Source organism: Perissodus microlepis, chromosome 12 (assembly GCF_051167445.1).
Source record: "Perissodus microlepis isolate ML-2025 ecotype Zambia chromosome 12, ASM5116744v1, whole genome shotgun sequence".
NCBI lineage: Eukaryota > Metazoa > Chordata > Actinopteri > Cichliformes > Cichlidae > Perissodus > Perissodus microlepis.
In genome coordinates this window covers 18,667,480-18,683,237 of record NC_140472.1, presented here as the reverse complement: position 1 = coordinate 18,683,237, position 15,758 = coordinate 18,667,480, and the positions used below count along the sequence as shown (strand labels likewise).

The window sequence follows — 15,758 nt, the reverse complement described above, 5'->3', positions numbered from 1 at the left end:
GAGCGATCTGCTCCGGGTGTCAGTCGACAGCCAATGAGAGGCTGCCCTGCGCGAGTCACAGCGCGAGACTCTCGGAAAGGCATGAGCTCAGGAGGGTATGAGACCGCATGACTGCTGATTACACGAGCCAACACATGACGAGTTATCAACACTGACGCTGGAAACCAGACCGGGAAGCGCACAACACAGATGAATCGGAATTTTTAAAGCTGTAACGTGAAAGTTATTGAAAGAACACCCAGAAGCGAGTGTACGAGTGGGGTTGAAACTATTAGTACAACTCGATGCAAGTTTGCTATATAATAATAATAATAATAATAATAATAATAATAATAATAATAATAATAGGGGTTAGGAAACCTGGTAGAAGCTTTCCCTTTTACGCTTTTAGAGTCACATAGCTTTCGTGTCAGAACCGGCAGTCTTTAAAAAGGGCACTAGTGTTTCCAAGTACTTTTTTGTCTTCATTTTGAGCGCTATACCAGTTTTCTGTTTAAAAGAGTCCAACAAACATCCTTTTTTTAAAATCTACACTCTTGCTTGGTAACTGCACTCGTGTGCTTTCTTTGAGATAAATGGAAGTTTCTTTGGCATTTTGTTTTCTAAGCCAATGAATTTCACATACACTCACGGAAAAGTCACGTTACGGCAGCAAAGTGGACAGTGCAGAACAAATAGATGCGGTATAACTTATGACAATAGTGCTATACAGAAAACCTATACACTGTACAAGGTATGAGATTTTCAATTTATATATATCATACAATATGAAGCTTAGTAGCAGCAAAAAGGGACGTTTGATGCAGAGGCTGTGTGTTTACAGCAGGAAAGGTGGAGTGTTTCACCCGTGCTCCAATCATCAGTAGAAAAGGCTACACTTCTGAAGAGACTAGCTCCTAGAGTTGCAATACAATCAAAGCCAGAGAGTTTGAAAACTGTGAAGGACTTCGTTTTATACATGTCCCCTCTTTTGCAGGTGCAACTATATATATGAAAAAATAGAAGCTGAAATTTAGATTAAAAAACAAAATTAAACAAAGCAATAAAACAAAATAACAAAGCGCGGATACGTGTTTATCCGTCCACTTGAAATGAAAATATGACAATGGAAAAGATTACTTACCTTATGGCTCTGGCCCTATACCAGAGGGTAAGCCAATCCTTTACTTTCCTCGTGTGTCATGTGTAAAACAAGTGAGGGGCAGTGTGAGGCAGGGCACAAGTTCCTGAAATTCCCGTAAAAGCCACTTAGGGAGTTTACAGGCCAAATTTTATTGTCTTTCTTCTGAAAAAAACAAAAACAAAAAAAACAAACATCTGATCTCGTAGGTGCTTACGGCCATTACAACGTTGTAAAAACATGAAAAAAAAGAAGAGATGGGAGAAAATAATTGAAATAAGACCTATGGAAATTTGGAAGGCTTGCACGGTGTTTTGATGGGTTAATTTCTTTTCCAAGTGTGAAACCTCTCGTTTTGTTCTACAAAATGTTTTGGTGAACTTGAAAAAAACGGTTTTGAGTTTCAGCTTGAAGTGTGATTTTAAAAGATTTGTGAAATGTAAAGAATTTTGTGGTTTTATTCTGTTTTCTTAAAGAGTCTGATGAAAGCACAACAACTGAAAAACTAATTCAGAATCAAATCAAAACCAACGCATCAGTGCTTCAAGCCCTACTTTTTTCTTACGACCGCAGGTAATGACGTTACAGGCGTGCCACTCTTCTTTGGGTCCGTCCTGAAACACACCATCAACCATTGAGAGTTCCGCAGAAGGAGCAGGATGTTGTGGTGCAGAGCAAAAAGCTCTGATAAGCTTGTTCGGGAGTTTCTTGGCACTGGACCCGTAATCAGGTAAATCCTCACCACCTGGCACAAAACAGCTTAATTGCAGGTGCACGCGGAAGGAAGAAGCGCGGTCGCGATGCCGCCGCCGTCGTAGGCTTTGGTTGGACCCAAAATGAAACATGCGCAGACTCGCTGTCTGGTTTAATGCCACAGTTAGTAAGCCTGCTACAGGAGATATGCACTGATATTAATGAGGTATAGACTGTATTTGAACATAGAAGCGTCATGCTTATTGATGGAGGATACGTAGGGGCCAGAGGGTAGCCTTACCTCGGAGCTCTCGGTAAGTTAGCCACTACAGCTAAACCTAGCGTGTATGTCCTGTTATGTGAACTGGGTCGTGTTTACTTACTGATAAAGATGGGGTAATTAGTAACGCCAGGGACTTTTAATTTTTTTTTAACCCACATAATGTTTGTATTGAAGCCGCAAACATCAGTTCAGGCAGTTCAACTGAAGCTTTATCAGAGCAGATGTCGGTGGAGGTTTTGTTTGATGTGATCGAGTCTCGTCGTGTCCTCGTTTACTCCAGATTAACTAATTGGATGTCGGGTTAGTAGATCATAGAGTGGAATTGTTGTGCCCGTTGTTTTGTCTGTGCGGTCTGAGGGGAGAACATCTTACAAATTATAAATATATTTATATACTCAAATTCGAGGACGACTTATACCAGTGTGACATGTAAGAAAAAGTGGGATTGATGAATAAAAGTTTAATAAAAAACAGTTTGGAAGAATAAACTTTATGACAGAGCTGCTGTTTAATTATATTTCACAGCTGTAGTCTGTAAAGTGTTTGGTGGTATATTAGAGACCTAATATTAATTTTTGGCTTGAACCTTTATCATATTTTGTTTCAACTCCGAGCTGATCGCTTTTATTGGGTGCCAAAAATTTAGTGATGCAAGATATGGTGGCCAAAAAACAACAAAACACACACACACACACACACCTCCATCATCAATACAACTATCGGTCTATATATATTTAAATGTTACTCTCATGCCTATCCTTTCTGTCCTACTTTTTTTTTTTAATCCTCCCCCCATGTCTGATCCCTTGCTGTGTTTTGTTGATAGGAATATGTTGTTGTTGTTGTTGTTTTTAGAAACAAGATGATAAAGAACTGGGGCGTCATTGGTGGGATAGCTGCTGCGATTGCAGCTGGAGTATACGTTTTGTGGGGTCCAATCACAGAGCGAAAGAAAAGAAAGAGAGGTAAGAGCTGTTGTGACCGTGTGGCGCACACATTATATTTATGGCACTGTTTACATTGCAGCAAACTACAGTGACTCGTGGTTCCCTGCAGGTATGGCACCAGGTCTTTTAAACTTGGGGAACACCTGCTTTCTGAACTCGTTGCTTCAGGGCTTAGCAGCATGTCCGTCGTTCATCAGGTGGCTGGAGAAGTTTGCAGCTCTGCCTTCAATCCAGTCCTGCAAAGACAACCAGCTATCCACGACACTGCTCCAGCTTCTCAAAGGTACATAAAACCAGTGTGTCATATAAGCACAGTGTACTGGACATGCTGAGTTCCTCTGAAATTTTCACATGGAGGTTGTTTCTGCACTGACAGCGCTATCCAGTGATGAGCCAGGTGAGGATGATGTTCTTGATGCTGGATGTCTCCTGGATGTCCTCAGACTGTACAGATGGCACATCAGCTCATTTGAAGAGCAGGTTAGTCAGTATTATTGCTGATATTGTTTTTATTTCAAATGAATAGTGCAGTGCACTAGTACTTTTCCTCATTGACCCAATCTCACACACATTCAGCAACTTAATCTGCCTCTAGGCTTTTTTTTTTTTTTTTTTTTAAACATTCACATACACTGTCACTCTGAGGGATAAATTGGGGGCAACTCAGCGTTCATTATCTTCTTCTAGGATATGTCCACATGCAGACTGGAGGAGCAGTGGATCGATCCACCAGCTTTAGATTTGTATACAATTTGCTCATCCACCTCATAACTGTTGTGTGGTTGTTGGTTCATCCCTTCGTAGGATGCACATGAGCTGTTTCATGTCCTTACATCTTCTCTGGAAGAGGAGCGAGATCGTCAGCCCAAAGTCACAAATCTGTTTGATATGCACTCCCTTGAGGTAATTCATTTTTCTCGCTATTTCTCTTGCATGTTGCATCCATTCCGATACACTCTGTAGAGTCTTCTAGAACAATGAAGCACAATTGTAATCTGGAGTTTGTAGGCCATAATAATCCAAAGATTGCCTCCTACACTCTAAAAATCTCAGTTGGTCTCTGTGCTGTTGAAGTATCAGAAATATGTGTCTAGTTATTCTTTGTGTGTGTGCTTATTTTATACCAGAGTCTCCCAGATCAAGATGAGAAAACTATGACATGCAGAAGCCGAGGTGAGAAGGAGTAGAAATCATAGAACCTAGATGATAAAACCAAAACAAAGTTGTATTTCATTTGAGTGAAATTCTCATTTGGCAGCTCCCCTTCATCCAATACCAAGTCCGTGGAAGTTTCAGCATCCGTTTCATGGTCGGTTAACAAGCAACATGTTCTGCAAGCGCTGCGAGCTACAGGTGAGTTTTTTGTTTGTTTTTTCTTTTTGAGGAAAAAAATGGAAAATTACTGTTCGTCTTCTTTCAGGATGTGATTTTATACCTCTGCTTTCATTTTTAGAGTCCAGTGCGGTACGACTCGTTTGATAGTCTTTCCCTGTCCATTCCTTTACCTCAGTGGGTAAGTGAAATGTATCTTGTGCTGTGTACACAACAGTATATTTCATGGTTGCTCTGTTTGTTATAATATGACTTGTGCTTGTTCTCAGGGGCGGCCGATCTCTCTAGATCAGTGTCTTCAGCACTTTATCTCTTCGGAAACCATCAAAGAAGTGGAGTGTGAAAACTGCACCAAGGTAAACTGACTTCCATATCAGTGCCAAGCTAAACTGTGGCAATCCTCTCGTTAAATGATTTACTCAGTGAAAGATTTGAAGTGAGGAGGTCGCCTGAAGAGGAACAAAAGGTCCAGTTGTTTCTTTCACAGGTGTATTATTTGCTGATTTTATGTATAAATTTTAAGTTTTTGATCATTTTTCCTCAGCTTCAACAAGCAACCACAATAAATGGACCAGTTGTAGAAAGCCAAAGGACGACATTTGTTAAACAGCTAAAACTGGGGAAGGTAAGTAGTCTCTTTTGGTTAAGCATTAATAACCTAAGTATTTATTTTCCTTTTAGGAACTCTGTACATGGCAAAAGCTAGTACTTACCCAGCTTGAGGTTGAAGGGTAAATGATTGGCAGTCTTTGTTAGCTCCCCCAGTGCCTTTGCATCCATTTGCAAAGATTGACGTGGTCGAGTGAAGGAACCCCCATCAAACGACAGGAGCATGTGCAGTTTGCAGAGTATCTATCAATGGACCATTACAAACACAACACTTCCACACAGAGGAGTCAGCGGCTCAGATGCACTGCAAAATCCATAAAGGCTGAAAGCAGAGACGATTCAGTAGAAAAACCCTCTGCCAATGGCACCGGTATGTTGGAGTTCTTGCATCTGTATTATTATTATTATTATTATTATTATTATTATTATTATTATTATTATTATTCAGTTTATTATTATTCATGCATTTATTGTATTTCGTGTTTCAGATTCAGAGCATCATAACAACAACAAACCTTTTTCTAATGGAACTTGTTCATCGGTCCTCCTTCACACTTCTGGTGTGAACCCACAGCTCAGCCTCACATATGACTACAGGTAATCAATAAGGAACTTGCATATATCAGGGTATTCAGTGGTGATCTGGTAATTGAAATCCCTTTTTCCGCATTGGCAGAATTAGCAGATCTCAATGTGTCTACAGATTTTTATTTTTTTCTAGTAGAGCTAAAACCAACACATATGGAAAAGTACTGGGCCACCTACACATTACACCCACAGGAGCTGCTCAGCTGTGGAAACTCCTACCATGAAGCTCCCGGCAAACAGTTTTTGTGCTGATGTTAATGCCAGAGGAGGTTTGGCGCTGCCACTGTGGATTACATTTACACAGTATGCACTTCGCTGACTGACTCCGCTCTGTAATTTTATGTGGTCTGTCATTTTGTGGCTGTGTAGCTGTGGTTCTTGAACACATCCACTTTGCAATAATACCACTTTTGGTAGAATATCTAGAAGAAGCATCGTATTACAGCTGTACCCTCGAGTTCAATGAGCTCTTTAGAACAACCCGTTCTTTGCCAAATGTTTGTAAAGGCAAACTGCATTGCTAGGTGATTGCCATCCCATTGCCATAGATTTACAAAAATCAAACAGTTCAAAGATTAAGCGCAGTGGCCCAACACGTTTGTCCCTATAGCGTGTATTAAACTTAACAAGCCTTTCTACTGAAAGCTAAACTATCACGAAGCAGAAGAGTTTCATTGTTTAAACGCCAAGTTACCCAAAGGAAATCTACAGCTTCGTCTTAGACCTCTTTTTGCTCTCATACACCTACACTAAGTACTATACAAGAAGAACCCAGTATCCCTATATTATATTTAAACAACATTGATACCATTACCAGCATTTCTATTTGATAACATTCAAAACAGTAACTTTCATTGTTTCTGACATTCATTGTCTGTCACAACCTTATTAACGAACACACCAGTGAAAATCAACCAAAACAAAGACTGCATCCAAAAATCGTGCATGCAGATTGTTCCACACAGGGTGTAAGCGAGGACTGATCATAAACCACGTGTATTTGTCCCGTTCCTTCCAGTTCTACAGAGTACCTTTTCCAGCTCACGGCGGTGCTGGTTCATCACGGTGACATGCACTCAGGACATTTCGTCACCTACCGCCGCAGCCCCTCCTCATCTCGCAGCTCTTCGCCCTTCAGCTGCCAGTGGCTGTGGGTGTCAGACGATTCGGTACGCAAAGCCAGCCTGCACGAGGTGCTGTCTTCCAACGCTTACATGCTCTTTTACGAGAGAGTTCGAAGGCTTGGCCTCTCTCTGCAGTCAGAGCAGTAACCAAAGGCTCGCAGCCTGAATGACTTCTGCCTTTCCAGTCATACTGTCACACTCGATGTGGCAGGGGACAGCACGGTTACCAACAGGTGGCTTTGTGAACATGACACCAGAGAAGAAAGCCATCCTAGAGTTGTCTTAGGGTGTAGTGTGATGTGTTGTGGACACCTTGCCTGCTGCTCTGCTCCAGAGGAGGAGCTTTTTAATCCCAAAGATAATAAAACTGCAGGATTTTTGTGTTATCGGTAAGCTACTTTTTCTTTGACATGTAATAATTTATGTAACACCTCGACTTCTACCAGATAAAGAAAGAGGAACATTAAACGCTGCATCGGCCACAACATTAAAAACCACTGACAAGCAAAATGAGTAATGGTTGTCATCACGGGTGCAGTGATCTGCTGGAAAACCTATGGGTCATGGTATATGGATGCTACTTTGGTACACTCCACTCCACCCACCTAAAGATTGTTGCATCCCAAGCAATGGCACTCTGTGGCAGTATCCTCCTCCAGCAGTATATTTTCCCCAACCCCAATGGAAAAAAAACCCCACCTCCGTGTGTGTGTGTGTGTGTGTGTGTGTGTGTGTGTGTGTGTGTGTGTGTGTGTGTGTGTGTGTGAATGGATGAATGAGGCTTGACTGTAAAGCGGTTTGAGTAGTCAGTAGGACTAGAAAAGCTCTAAATAAATGCAGTCCACTTACCATATTTCCAGCTTCCAAATTCCCCAAATCCTGATCTGATGGAGAGGCTTCATCCTGCAAGCAAGCAGATTAAACAAACGGCAAAATGATTTTGGTGACACCACAATATTAGACTGGTGGTTTTACTGTTGTGGCTTATTGGTGCAGTCGATGCCAAGATAATAACCCTACAAACTGCGGTTCACATTGAAAGCGTACAGTGTTTAGGCTGGCTCAAAAGTTGGCTAGAGGTGTGGCTTCTGGTGTTTAAATGTGAATACACCCTAGGCTGCTTCAAGGTGTTCCTATTATTTTGTCCATTGCCTTCAAGTGGCTCATTAGGACTTGTCAGTGATTATATTTGGGAGCTGTTGCATATTCTGAAAAGTCACAAAGGTGGAATTATCCTTGACTCCGGTTCTCTTTGTCAGATGTAGTTTGCCTAATCCTTCTCAGCAGTGTATGTAAACCCAGAGCAGCAGTAATGTTTCTATTGACACGGTTTCTGTTTGATTATTTCTGCTGTTTCCAGTGCACCTAACTCTATCATGATTTATAGAACTGCACGTTTGTGGTTTAAGTGCCATATTGTCTTAAATGCCCGAGATTTTAAACACTTGGAACCATGAGTGCTACAATTAATGTGAATGGGGCCCCTCCTTGAAATGTGACACATCACAGCCAGTTGACATGCTGTGGGTGTTTTTAAACCGGTTAATAAGAGACGTGCCCTTAGTTATGCCTGCTGCAGATTGCTGTAGTCATCCTGTTGTTTATAATTAATAATGTGTAACTTTTGACCAACGAGGTCAAAATGAGCAGTGATCTGGTGCAAGACTGCTTAATTTTTGCAGTTTGTACTGGTGTATATTCATGTGAGAGTGTATTTGTGTGCAGTCTGTAAGGTGATCGTTTTCAGGTATTAAAAGCATTAAAAATGGTCTTTAGAGTGTTTTATTAAAGCAAGAACATTTTTTTTGGTACGTTTAAGAGATTGTTAAATAAGCTTATGTTAATCACCCCATTATTTAAGTGTCTTTAACTGAAATACAGTTAATTTGAAAACTGCACAATTTGCAAGAGGTTTAAAAGTATACTTGTTACTGGTATACCAAAGGCAGCAAATCTTTTATCTGATCAAATGTTCACCCTAATCAAACTGCTGATCTACTTGGGCCTTTCCCACACAATCATCTCTGAGGTTTACAGAGTGTGGTCTGAAAAGGAAAATACCCAGTGAGCTGCAGTTCTAAGTGCCAGAGTCAGAGAAGACGGTCCAGACTGCCTCCAGCTGATCTGAAAGCAACCGTAACTCAACCACTTGTTACAACCAAGGCATGCAGAAGAGCATCTCTGAATGCTGGAACTGCAAAGCAGATGGGCTACAGCAGCAGGAGACCACACTGGGTGCTACTCCTTTCAGCTAACAATAGAAAATTGAGGCTACAATTGGTATAGTCTTACCAAAATTTGCCATCTAATGATTGTGGCAGCAATCTAATAGAGCACCTTTGGGATGTGGCGGCGAACAGAAAATTTGCATCATGGATCTAAAACAACTACATGATGCTATCATGTCAACATGGACCAAAATATCTGGGGACTACTCTGAAGGTAAAAGGGGTCCAACCTAATAAATTGGCGAGTGTATATAACCTTGGAATCTGACAACTCTGGAACATAAAAAAAAGCTCCTGTATCAACAAATATTTCCATATCCAGGGAACAAACTGATGCTGAAGTCATGCACCCCCCTCTCATACCCATTAAGCCCATTAAAGAGAAGTCTGATTAAAGCAGTCTACATTTGGACCAACCTCACAATCCACTAAGAAGTACATTTTCATTGTTTACAGGCCTTTCCTTTAAATGCAACCCAGCGACCTTTTACTTTCCAGAGCTGCTAGAGTACAGCAGCAGTCCAATCAATGAGAACAAACAATCTCACAAGTCAACTGTTTACATTTATTGATCTGAAGTCTTTGCCTTCTTTTCGAACAGAAACATGAATATGAGTTGACTAAAGTTAAATGCTGATTCACTGAAAAAAATAAATAAGAGTCTTCCTCCAGAGTGTCAAGTTGCTTAAACTGGAGCTGTGCTGTTAGTGGCTGTGCACATGGCCATGTCCCTAACTTACACCCGGCTTTGGCTTGCTCTCACGCTTGCTGTCCAGCAGAATGCGCCTGAATGTGAGGTTAATACGAGGCAGGAGGATCTTCTTGCGGACAGGGAGGCTGTGGTACCAGAAGGTGTTGGTCGGCGGGTTCATGAGGAGCAGGCTTCCGTGAGCGAGCTCCAGCTTCACAGGTTCAATTTGTCGGCGGCTCTGCTTTCCTCGCGAGTCTCTGTGTTTGAAGAAGAAGTCCCGCGCTGCTCCCAGAGAGACCGACGCGATGGGACAGCGGGGGTCCAGCTCCTTCTCGTCGTCACGGTGCTCGCCCATGTGATCCTGCCCATCTTTGTACCTGATGGAGAAAAGTGTGTTGATCAGTAAAACCTCCAAATCTCAAAACTGTGACATTTACAGCTTGCATCAGTCATTTCTCACCTGTTGACCAAGACAAAGTTGAATGTCTGTCCTGTCGTTTTAGTGACAGTGTCTCGAATGTATTCCAAAGTTGGAGTCCATGGGCAGGCTATACGCCTCACCCCAGAATAAGTGTACGTTAGGCCTGCGTCTCCATACGTGGCCTGCTTTCTCGGTATGTTGCACACCTTTCCATACACCTGGACCTTTGACTCTTCACCTGGAACAAGCGCAACAGTTAAAATGCACTGCGACTTCTGCTCATAACTTTAAAGAAAACAGGGTTGATGTACCTGTTGCATACACCACCTCCTCCTCCAGCTGTGTAAAAAGGCAGTCTGCCTCCTCTTTAGAGAAAAGCAGTGCATAATCACAGTCTAGTCCCTCTGCTTCTATTTTTTGCCAGGGAACGGGATTGGAGAACTCTGCAAAGGCTGTATCCTCATCATCTTCAGAGTCTTCCTCCTTTATTTTCTCGTCTCTTTCCTGTTTAATCTTTTTTCTTGGACTTCCTGCTGGAGTGTCACTGGTGCAGCGACGTTTGTTCCGATCCTGAATCACAAACTTTTCCATTGGTGGATTTTTAATACCTGAGTGATCGAAAGAGGAAACATTAGCATTCTTCAAAGATTTTGGTCCATATTAACATGACAGCATCACACAGTTGCTGCAGTCTGCTGCACATCCATGATATGAATCTCCTGTTCCAACACATTCCAAAGGTGCTCTACTAGATTCAAATCTGATGACTGTGGAGACCATTTGGTAACAGTGAACTCATTGGCATGTTCAAGAAACCAGTTTGAGATTATCTTAGGTTTGTGGCATGGTGTGTTATCCTGCTTGAACCAGGCATCAGAAGATAGATTCACTGTTGGGACAGACATGGTCAGCATCAATGCTCAGCAAAGCTGTGGGGTTTAAACAATGCTCAGTTAGTAGTAAGTGTGCCTGTGAGTGTACCAAGAAAATATCCTCCACAGCATTACACCACCTGCAGCCTGGACCTTTGATACAAAGCAGGACTGATCATTGCTTCATGCTCTTTACTCCATATTCTGACCCTACCATCTGAATGTTGCAGCAGAAATCCAGACTTATCAGACCAGGCAGCGTTTTTCTAATGTTCTAATGATCTTTATCCAATTTTGGTGGACACTGCATCCTCGCTTGCTGTAGCCCGTTTGCGTCAAGCTTCAGCTGTTGTGAGCAAGTGTTAATGTGACTTCCTGTAGCCTTCCTATGAGCTGGAAGTAGTCTGGTCATTGTCTTCTGACATCAACAAGGCATTCTCGTCCACTGAGCTTCTGCTCACTGGATATTTTTCTTTTCTTCAGACCATCCTCTGTAAACACTAAAGATGGGTGTGTGGTCAAATCCCAGCAAATCAGCAGTTTATGAAATACTCAGAACAACCCGTCTGTCACCAAAAACCATGCCACGTTCACCTTTTTCCCCACCATGATGCTCAGTTTGGACTTCAACAGGTCTTCCTCGCTATGTCTGCATTTCTAAATGCACAAAAATTCTATTATGTGACGCAACTGGCCGACCTGCATTATGGGCAGTTGACCCGGTATACCTAACAAAGTGGCCGGTGAGTGCATGTTTAGTTTACCGGAAAGAAGAACAGCTGAAAATCTGCTCAGTTATTTTGCATGAAAAATGACTCAAAACTGATTTAAATAGGAGGCTTTCTGGTCATCATTACGTGGACGTTTTGTTTCGTTCTACAAACACCTTAAACAACAACAATAAAAAAAATCCCTAAAAACGTCAGACAGACACTTTTTTTATTCATGTAAATAGACGCTTATCCTTATGCTAGGTGCTGCACGCTTACTTTTAACAACATAAAACACCAAACAGTAGTGTGTCTTGAACACCCCTCAGCTCATTAACATATCTCTGTGCCGTCACTGTTTAGGCGCCAAATGTGTTATTCCCACTTGGGGAGATTTGGGTTTCGGAGCAGCAGACTGCTGTTTTATTCTCATTCCGGGTATTTTTTTGAACTCTCTTGGTTTACAGCAGGTTACCACCGCAGTGTTTTAGACAAAATGATTGGACAGAAGACTATTAACTCATTTTTTTCGCCAGTTTCGAAGAAGAGGACTTCTACGGAGTTAATTGAATCCGAGGAGGATGCAAACGAGCCGGTGAGTGTCATTTCTTTTTTAAAACAGTTTAAATTTTAAGAGTTAAATATGTACCTTATAATTTTTATATTAGCTTGTTGGCATGTATCTAAAAAACTTACAGTGGAGTCATGAGCGTTTCAGACACTGGGAGATTTGTAGTTTCCCGCGACGCGTTCGCGTACTCCAAGCTGCGTTCAAAGCCACCGCTGTGTTGTTGGTGTTCAGCGTGACACTCGCAGCGCGACTATGTTTCCACCGCTTTGTCGACACTTTTTGAAGCCGTTTAGACCCCTGGCTGTCCGCTTCTCACCAGTTCTATGTGTTTCTCAATACATTAAAATTATCCAGAAAAAGCAGAAGGGCTGTGGGGTGGAGACGGAGCAGAGCAGCCCACGCCCTGCCCCTCTGTCCCCGGAGCAGCTGGACAAGATCGCCCGCAACAAGAAAGCGGCGCTGGAGAGACTCTCTTCCGTTCAAACACCACCAGGGTTCGGGGAGAGCTGGAGGAAGGCACTGTCGGCTGAGTTTGGAAAGCCGTACTTCAAACAAGTGAGAAGAGGAGGAGACGGGATACTGCACACTGTGTCTCTGTTGTTTTGAACAGTTATAGTGACTTCACATCTCTCCCACAGCTGACGAGTTTTGTTTGTGAAGAGAGGAAACGCCACACAGTTTACCCACCTGCTGAACATGTATTTACCTGGACACAGATGTGTGACATCCGAGATGTAAGTGTGTAAACTGACAATCGATGCCATGCTTCAGCTTCAGTGACAGTTGTTGTTAGACGTAGACATAGACTTTGTTTCATCCAACAGTGGGGAAATTCACTTGTTACAGTTTTTTTTTTTTTTTTGCTGTTATTATATTTGTAGATGTACATAAAGGGCAGTGGGAGTGATAATGATACACATGTATTTTTAGACTGTATTTATTCTGTGTGTATACTGTACAGTGTGACTGTTGTCGGGATGAAGGAACAGTCTGCTGCTCGAGAAGCTGCTCAGGGCCTCCACAGTCTTATGCACGGGGTGTTGTCCATAGTCGACATTAGTTTGGCTAACGTCCTCGTCTCACCCACTTCCTCTATGGGGTCTAGGGGACTATGCAGGACCGAGCCAACCCTCTCTGTGCTGCCATCTCCCCAGCAGACAACTGCATAAAAAATTTCCTGTGTGATGTATTATCTGAGGTGTCCTTTAGTCTGTCACAGTCGCCTAACCCAAACGTGTGTCTACAATTCCAGGTAAAAGTGGTGGTCCTTGGCCAGGATCCATATCACGGTCCTAACCAAGCTCATGGATTGTGCTTCAGTGTGAAGAGACCGGTGCCTCCTCCCCCAAGGTTTGAAGCCCTTTCACTACCTCTGATGGGGAAAAAACACATATAAATGGCTTTCTTCATGCCATTTCTTCTTTCTTCTTCTGTGAATGAATAACTTTCATACCTGCTTGTTCCCTGTGTTGGAAATTCGTGAGTTAATTGAAATCAGTGCTGTTGAGTCAGATCCTTTTCATTTCCAGCTTGGAGAACATGTTCAAAGAGCTGAGCTCTGACATCAAAGGCTTCCAGCACCCGGGACATGGAGATCTGACTGGATGGGCCCAACAAGGTACTGGAAAAAAAACAAAACAAAAAACCCATTTTGTTAAATGTTTAATCATAGTTCCACAATAAGAGAGCTGCAACAAACCTGCTCTCCTCCTCCTTTTTTTTTTTTTTTTTTTTTTTGACCTTGCTCATCAGGAGTGCTGTTGCTCAACGCTGTGCTGACTGTCCGAGCGCACCAGGCCAACTCCCACAAAGACCAAGGCTGGGAGGCGTTCACTGACGCCGTGGTGCAGTGGCTCAGCAAAAACCTGGAGGGCCTCATCTTCATGCTGTGGGGATCATATGCTCAGAAGAAAGGAGCTGCTATAGACAGGGTCAGTTGTTTTAATCCAGGCTCATTCAGCTTTATAATGTGTTTTCATACTAAGTTTTCTCTCTGTGTGTTTATAGAAACGTCACCACGTCTTGCAGGCTGTTCATCCGTCTCCCCTGTCTGCTCATCGGGGGTTTTTTGGGTGCAGACACTTCTCAAAGGCCAACGAGCTGCTACAAAAATCTGGAAAGTCTCCCATTGACTGGAAAGCACTTTGAATTCTAGTTTTCTAGCATGTGTTCAACTACAGACCAAAACACCCATAAGCTTTCCTGCAACCTGTTTTTGCATCTTCTTAGTATTGGCAGCTTTTTCTGTATAGTTTTTTTGAAAGCCTTTTGGCTAAAGCTTACTGTTGAACTGCATATCTTTGTATGCACATAACAGTTTCCATGTTGTAAATATGTTTTGTACACTATTGCTCTTTTTTAGGTTAAACAACAAAGTTCCTTTTTTGTTTTTACTTTTTTACATAAATGTTGGGTTAATTAAAGTGATTCCAAAAGGCAGATATACTGTTTTAATGCCTGGCATGTTGACTACCTCTGATGTCTGTAACACTGAGTTCTGTTAGGTCTGCTGTTGAATAAGGGTAGTTTTTTTTTTTTTTTTTCCTCACAGTAATTTAAAGTAGTTCATAGTTTTGTAAACTATTAAATTGAAAAATAATCTGAGGGACCAACTAAAACTATTTTCTCCTAAATGGGGTGTAAGTAGAAGTATAAAGTAGCATACATCAACTATAAATCAACATTGTGCTTTCATACTTAGATGGGTACACTTTTGGGTTTAACCTAGCCAAAAAAACCAAACTGCTTTTAAACTTTAACATAAAGTAGTCAGAGTCATTGTAATGTTCTTGTTACAGGTTAGCTGTGTCTAATATAACCAAAAATTATATGATATAAATGTTTATAATATCTGTTGTACATTTATAGGTCTACTCCGATCTATAAATCTGTAATGCACATGTGAAGGTTGTAGACTGGAAAACTGAGATGTGCTGTGGAAACTGAATACTTTTTAAGAAGAAACATTTTTTAAATTTCTTGATTCATGCTCAATCACCTTGCTGTGAGGGCCCATGCTAACTAGTGCTGACCAAAAGAGGTCACATTGCAGATTAATTTAATAATTTTCTTTCTAATAATAATAATCATAGAAAGAAGAAAGTATATAGTTTCCCTTGCTGTGTATTTATTCACCACTCTGCATTTAATGATCAGTTATTAATAATCTCGGGGCCCAACCAGTCACGGCTAATGTCCGTCCCTCTATGAGCCTGGTTATGCTGAAGGTTTCTTCCTGTTAAAAGGTAGTTTTTCTTTCTTTCTTTTATTTTATGTTCTTCAAGTTTATGGAACATTTATGCACCATACACCAAAAAAAATACAGACCTTAACTAATTTAATTACATGTACATTTCCCATGTAGCATACACGCAATTTAAAATATTAAATCTGGTCGAATGAAATGTACTTGATTGATATATATTTAGTTTATACCAAGGGTGATTAATTATTTACTAAATAAACATTTTATTTTACGTATTTCAACTGCATTTTACTCAAAATTATTGCTTAATGGTGGATGGTGAAATTAAGGTGAATTTTTTTTTTTCTTTCCTTTCTTTTTCATG

At 41.4% G+C, this 15,758-nt stretch overlaps 3 protein-coding genes across 5 annotated transcripts; 2 read left to right on the top strand and 1 right to left on the bottom strand.

Annotated features, from left to right (window-relative positions):
- Positions 1-8: 8 nt before the first annotated feature.
- On the top strand, positions 9-8,465 carry usp30 (ubiquitin specific peptidase 30). 2 transcript variants are annotated; one of them, XM_084947497.1, is made up of 14 exons: positions 9-95; positions 1,694-1,850; positions 2,952-3,061; positions 3,153-3,326; positions 3,420-3,523; positions 3,848-3,946; positions 4,171-4,216; positions 4,302-4,396; positions 4,497-4,556; positions 4,645-4,731; positions 4,920-5,000; positions 5,132-5,354; positions 5,473-5,581; positions 6,591-8,465. In XM_084947497.1, exons 2-14 carry the CDS (start codon positions 1,780-1,782, stop codon positions 6,841-6,843), a joined length of 1,512 nt encoding a protein of 503 aa, XP_084803623.1. In that variant the 5' UTR covers positions 9-95; positions 1,694-1,779; the 3' UTR covers positions 6,844-8,465. The 2 variants fall into 2 exon arrangements, with proteins under 2 accessions (XP_084803623.1, XP_084803625.1); XM_084947499.1 differs by lacking the exons at positions 9-95; positions 1,694-1,850 and adding an exon at positions 1,908-2,127.
- A 1,003-nt stretch (positions 8,466-9,468) lies between these two features.
- On the bottom strand, positions 9,469-12,549 carry alkbh2 (alkB homolog 2, alpha-ketoglutarate dependent dioxygenase). Of its 2 annotated transcripts, none has more exons than XM_084947504.1 (4): positions 12,315-12,549; positions 10,348-10,644; positions 10,076-10,274; positions 9,469-9,992 (listed from the first exon to the last, which is right to left on the bottom strand). In XM_084947504.1, exons 2-4 carry the CDS (start codon positions 10,625-10,627, stop codon positions 9,656-9,658), a joined length of 816 nt encoding a protein of 271 aa, XP_084803630.1. In that variant the 5' UTR covers positions 10,628-10,644; positions 12,315-12,549; the 3' UTR covers positions 9,469-9,655. The 2 variants fall into 2 exon arrangements, with proteins under 2 accessions (XP_084803630.1, XP_084803631.1); XM_084947505.1 differs by lacking the exon at positions 12,315-12,549 and adding an exon at positions 11,123-11,853.
- unga (uracil DNA glycosylase a) lies at positions 11,935-15,623 on the top strand. Its single transcript, XM_084947503.1, has 7 exons — positions 11,935-12,213; positions 12,544-12,744; positions 12,828-12,923; positions 13,442-13,539; positions 13,719-13,807; positions 13,942-14,120; positions 14,197-15,623. The coding sequence occupies exons 1-7, from the start codon at positions 11,989-11,991 to the stop codon at positions 14,335-14,337; spliced, it is 1,029 nt and encodes a 342-aa protein (XP_084803629.1). The 5' UTR covers positions 11,935-11,988; the 3' UTR covers positions 14,338-15,623.
- Positions 15,624-15,758: the final 135 nt, after the last annotated feature.

Bases quoted from the DNA above. Each gene is read 5' to 3' on its own strand.
- unga (XM_084947503.1), top strand. From the start codon at position 11,989: ATGTGTTATTCCCACTTGGGGAGATTTGGGTTTCGGAGCAGCAGACTG. The intron at 12,214-12,543 runs GTGAGTGTCATT...AAAATTATCCAG, and splicing joins AGGAGGATGCAAACGAGCCG to AAAAAGCAGAAGGGCTGTGG. The intron at 14,121-14,196 runs GTCAGTTGTTTT...GTGTGTTTATAG, and splicing joins AAGGAGCTGCTATAGACAGG to AAACGTCACCACGTCTTGCA.
- alkbh2 (XM_084947504.1), bottom strand. From the start codon at position 10,627: ATGGAAAAGTTTGTGATTCAGGATCGGAACAAACGTCGCTGCACCAGT. The intron at 10,275-10,347 runs GTACATCAACCC...CGCTTGTTCCAG, and splicing joins GGAGGTGGTGTATGCAACAG to GTGAAGAGTCAAAGGTCCAG. The intron at 9,993-10,075 runs GTGAGAAATGAC...TTTCTCCATCAG, and splicing joins AACTTTGTCTTGGTCAACAG to GTACAAAGATGGGCAGGATC.
- usp30 (XM_084947497.1), top strand. From the start codon at position 1,780: ATGTTGTGGTGCAGAGCAAAAAGCTCTGATAAGCTTGTTCGGGAGTTT. The intron at 3,327-3,419 runs GTACATAAAACC...CTGCACTGACAG, and splicing joins ACTGCTCCAGCTTCTCAAAG to CGCTATCCAGTGATGAGCCA. The intron at 4,732-4,919 runs GTAAACTGACTT...ATTTTTCCTCAG, and splicing joins AGTGTGAAAACTGCACCAAG to CTTCAACAAGCAACCACAAT.